Here is a 4,662-nt window from a genome sequence, read left to right as displayed (position 1 = left end):
TATATACTGTACGTTTAAACATAATAATGGAAAAAAGCAGCCGAAATGCTCTGTGTTCTAAGGGTTAATAAAAAGTACAAATACCAACAAAACACATGAGTTTGCACACAATATAATCAAATAATGAAGCCAAGTACATGTACAAAGAACATCAGTTTTAAAGTATGATTAAAGTGAATTAACAAAACAGTTGTGTGAACAGTGAGGACAGACCAGACACTGGTGTCAAGTTAATCAAAGCAATAAAACAAAACTGGGCCAGACTAAGGGATTTTTCTAAATTCCCTTAAAACAATGAACAAACAATGAAATTAACAAAAAAAAAGTTTAATGGTACAGTCTCTGGTGTGTACCAGTCATTTTAGATAAATATTTAATCAGGGTGAATTGATACAAATTATATACACTCGCCGACCAATTCACTTGTTATTTGTACCTAATAAAGTGGTGGATGAGACAAAGTTACTTTCTTCCAGAATGAATGATGTACAAAATTCTGTTCCGTATTTTGGTGAGTTTGAATCCATATATGAGAGGATTCATGAGCGGCGGAATGAGGAGAAATTCTATCGCAATGAAGTTTTGAAGGCCCTGTGGCAAATCTGTGGAGCCGAAACGCATGTACATCAAATCAAACACGATGATCACAAGGAATGTCGACAGGGAAATTAAATGGGGCACACATGTCTGCATGAACTTCACCCTGTCATCTTTAGACCTCACACTCTTTTTGACCAGATGCATGTAGGTCCACACTATGAAAACGCCATGCAGCACATAGACTATTATGATGACATATGAAACCAAACTGTTTGGCACCGTGTCGGCGTCCGAACAGGCGAGTTTAACGATTACCCAGTTCACACAGAAGACTTTGTGCAGGTTTGAGCCACATAACTTCAGCCTGGACGAGAGCAGAACGTTGATGGCAAACGCAGAGAGCGGCGTTAACCAGGAGAAACAAACCAGCAGAGCGAGCCTCCTCTTACACATCAGAGAGTGATAGTGCAGTGGTCGACATATGGCCAGATACCTGTCGTAAGCCATAACTGCCAGAATAGACAAGTCACAGCAAGCGAACGAGTACATGATGAACGCCTGCAAAAGACAGCCTTCATATGAGATTTCTGGAGAAGACGAGAGTAGATCTGAAAGAAACTTGGGGTAGAAACCTGTGGTCCCATAAAGTCCGTTAATGAAAAAGCTGCACAATAACACATACATAGGTTCATGCAGGTTTTCATCCAGTATAATGATGGTGATGAGGCAGATGTTGCAGAACAGAATCAAACAGTAATAGAGCAAAGTGAGAGTAAAAAGAGTCATTCTGTAGTTAGACGTCTCGTTGAAGCCTGACAGAGTTAAAACTCTCACAAACGAAACATTATCCATTATTATTCAGCTTAATCTGTATCACAGCATCTGTAAGAGGGTTCCAAATGTGCTGAAGACGTTTTGAACCAACATCAGAACAACATGAACACGAAAACAATTCAATGTTTGCTCTTTGTAAAACTCACCAGGTTTAAAAATGAACAGTGAACTGTCCTCTCTGCTGTGACTCTCCTCTTAATAACAGCTTTGACAACAACATCACAACAGCTGAGAGTTGACTTTTTCCCCCCAAAGGAAATAAATAAACCAGACATGTCCAATGCAATTTGTTGTTGTTGCTTTAGTATTTAACATTTAGGTGTAACATTTAATATTTAAACAATTTAATATATGTACAAGTTAACAAATATTGGTGTGAATGTGGAAAAAAAGTTAACGTTAAAAATGTGGCAAAATGTTGATGTTATTTTCAGCCTGACACTTAACCCCACACGTGTCAGCAGAGGTATGAAAGATGTGATGAGTGAGTGAATGAGTGAATGGCAACATTTTAAATAGTAAAGCAGCTCTGAGTGGTCATCAAGACTAGAAAAACACAATATAAATACAGATCATTTAACTCACAACATCCAAGTATCTCTCTGTACAAAAAACTATTTCACTCACTCGTGTTCATGGCAGCTTCTCTCTCTAAACAATCCTGGGCAATTGCAGTGGTTCTAGGTTTTTGAAATATTCCTGTTTTCCTGCTCTCACATGCACAATAATATCAACAAAAAGGTGATGTTTCAAACAGAGCAAAATTCCATGTGCAATTTTATTATGATTAATTATTATGTGAGGCAAAAACTTTACCTCCAGTCTAATAGTTAAACCGTATCTTTATGTTACAGAGAATCTTCTGATATCACATTAATACGGGACAGAGGTTCAAGCATGTGATGTATCACTTCAGCAAATGCACTATTTGAATTTTATACACAGGCAGAACCAGAAACATCTATTAAATTCAACAATTTGAAGAAAAATCCGAGGTTCAATGTTCTTCCTAATTATTCTACAGTATGAATTCATCATGTAAAACAAGCTACAACATGAAATAAACACACATCTAAATGCAAAAATCTCAATCGGAGACGAAGAAGTCACTTTCTTCCAGAATTAACTATGTACAAAATTCTGTTCCGTATTTTGGTGAGTTTGAATCCATATATGAGAGGATTCATGAGCGGAGGAATAATGAGAAACTCTGTAGCGATGAAGTTTTGAAGGCCCTGTGGCAAATCTGTGGAGCCAAACCGTGAGTACATCAAATCAAACACGATGATCAAAAGGAACGTTGATAAGGAAATTAAATGGGGCACACATGTCTGCATGAACTTCACCCTGTCATCTTTGGACCTCACACTCTTTTTGACCAGATGCATGTAGGTCCACACTATGAAAACACCATGCAGCACATAGACTATAATGGTTATATACGAGACAATATTGTTCCAAACAGTGTTAGAGTCACTGCAAGCGAGTTTGTAAATGAGCCAGTTCACACAAAAGATTTTCTGAATTCTTGAACCACATAACTTGACTGTAGATGTCAGTATAATACTGATGGAGAAAATACAGAGCGGCGTTAACCAGGAGAAACAAACCAGCTGAGCGAGCCTCCTCTTACACATCAGAGAGTGATAGTGCAGTGGTCGACATATGGCCAGATACCTGTCGTAAGCCATAACTGACAGAATAGACAAGTCACAGCAAGCGAACGAGTACATGATGAACGCCTGCAAAAGACAGCCTTCATATGAGATTTCTGCAGAAGACGAGAGTAGATCTAAAAGAAACTTGGGGTAGAAACCTGTGGTCCCATAAAGTCCGTTAATGAAAAGGCTGCACAATAACACATACATAGGTTCATGCAGGTTTTCATCCAGTATAATGATGGTGATGAGGCAGATGTTGCAGAACAGAATCAAACAGTAATAGAGTAAAGTGAAAGAAAACAGAGTCATTCTGTAGTTAGACGTCTCGTTGAAGCCTGACAGAGTTAAAACTCTCACAAACGAAACATTATCCATTATTATTCAGCTTAATCTGTATCACAGCATCTGTAAGAGGGTTCCAAATGTGCTGAAGACGTTTTGAACCAACATCAGAACAACATGAACACGAAAACAATTCAATGTTTGCTCTTTGTAAAACTCACCAGGTTTAAAAATGAACAGTGAACTGTCCTCTCTGCTGTGACTCTCCTCTTAATAACAGCTTTGACAACAACATCACAACAGCTGAGAGTTGACTTTTTTCCCCCAAAGGAAATAAATAAACCAGACATGTCCAAAGTCTGGCCCACGTCATATTTTATAATGTATTATTCATGGCCAAGGTGGGGCAAGGTCATGTGTCACCCATTAGCTCAGCTGGTAACGAGTTGTGCTTTGAAACCAGGATTCACATTCCAGCCATGAGAGACAGGACTGATTTTATTTTATCTTTTATTTTGTAGACTTTATTAATCCCAGAGGGGTCATTTTTTCTCTGCATTTAATCTATCCTCTACTAGGAACCTTCCTAGAAGGAGCAGTGGGCAGCCACAATGAGCAGCAACCAGGGAGCAATGGAGCCCCCTGCCATGGGCAAGGGGGGTTCAGTTTCCACTGGACAGAAAGGTTAAGAGGTTAACTTTATGTCTTTGTGAACTTTTGAGAGTATTTGTTGTGTTTCATCATCACGTTGTCAATTGAACAAGTGTCCCAAAAAACTGAGCGGGAAGGGAAGTCTGAAGAAAGGGGCTTGGACTTTTGAATTAAAAATGTAGCATGCTGTAACCCTACCTTTAACTCCTCAATATTTGAGAACATTTTAATATTCGGTAAAAAAAAGAAAAGTCAATTTGAGTCATATCAAAGCAAGTCTCAAATTTGTGACTTAAGTCACATGCGAGTCAAGTCTGATTCAAAATAACGAGCACTGCAAAGCATTTGTTTTTTATGCTTTGGCTTCAGTAACTTTCAGTACTTTTTGGTGATGCTAATGTTTTTGGATACTTCAATTGACCACGTTATGATGAAAAACAACATAAAAACTCTCAAATACTCTCAAAAGTTCACAAAGACATAAAGGTAACCTACCGGTCCAGTAGAAACAGAGCCACCATGGAGTCACTTTGCAGCCCTTTCTGGGCTGTCACTTGTCGCCACCGTTCAAATGCAGCCCTGATGTTCACTCTGGTCTTGGATCGCTCTGCATCACATTTTTTCTTGGCAGTAGCTTTCCCAAAAAACGTCTTTGGTTTGCAACCAACATCTGTTGTTGGCAACGTTGCTGCCA

At 38.8% G+C, this 4,662-nt stretch overlaps 2 protein-coding genes across 2 annotated transcripts; both read right to left on the bottom strand.

Annotated features, from left to right (window-relative positions):
- Positions 1–264: 264 nt before the first annotated feature.
- On the bottom strand, positions 265–1,497 carry LOC131450286 (olfactory receptor 2C3-like). Its single transcript, XM_058622204.1, has one exon. The coding sequence runs from the start codon at positions 1,390–1,392 to the stop codon at positions 463–465; it is 930 nt and encodes a 309-aa protein (XP_058478187.1). The 5' UTR covers positions 1,393–1,497; the 3' UTR covers positions 265–462.
- A 955-nt stretch (positions 1,498–2,452) lies between these two features.
- LOC131455254 (olfactory receptor 4E1-like) lies at positions 2,453–3,524 on the bottom strand. Its single transcript, XM_058622787.1, has one exon. It carries the CDS (start codon positions 3,408–3,410, stop codon positions 2,481–2,483), a length of 930 nt encoding a protein of 309 aa, XP_058478770.1. The 5' UTR covers positions 3,411–3,524; the 3' UTR covers positions 2,453–2,480.
- Between the last annotated feature and the right edge of the window lie 1,138 nt (positions 3,525–4,662).

This window comes from Solea solea, chromosome 2 (genome assembly GCF_958295425.1).
Source record: "Solea solea chromosome 2, fSolSol10.1, whole genome shotgun sequence".
Taxonomy (NCBI): Eukaryota; Metazoa; Chordata; class Actinopteri; order Pleuronectiformes; family Soleidae; genus Solea; species Solea solea.
Note: the sequence above shows the minus strand (reverse complement) of the source record. Positions and strands in the feature narration are given on the sequence as shown.

Bases quoted from the DNA above. Each gene is read 5' to 3' on its own strand.
- LOC131455254 (XM_058622787.1), bottom strand. From the start codon at position 3,410: ATGGATAATGTTTCGTTTGTGAGAGTTTTAACTCTGTCAGGCTTCAAC.
- LOC131450286 (XM_058622204.1), bottom strand. From the start codon at position 1,392: ATGGATAATGTTTCGTTTGTGAGAGTTTTAACTCTGTCAGGCTTCAAC.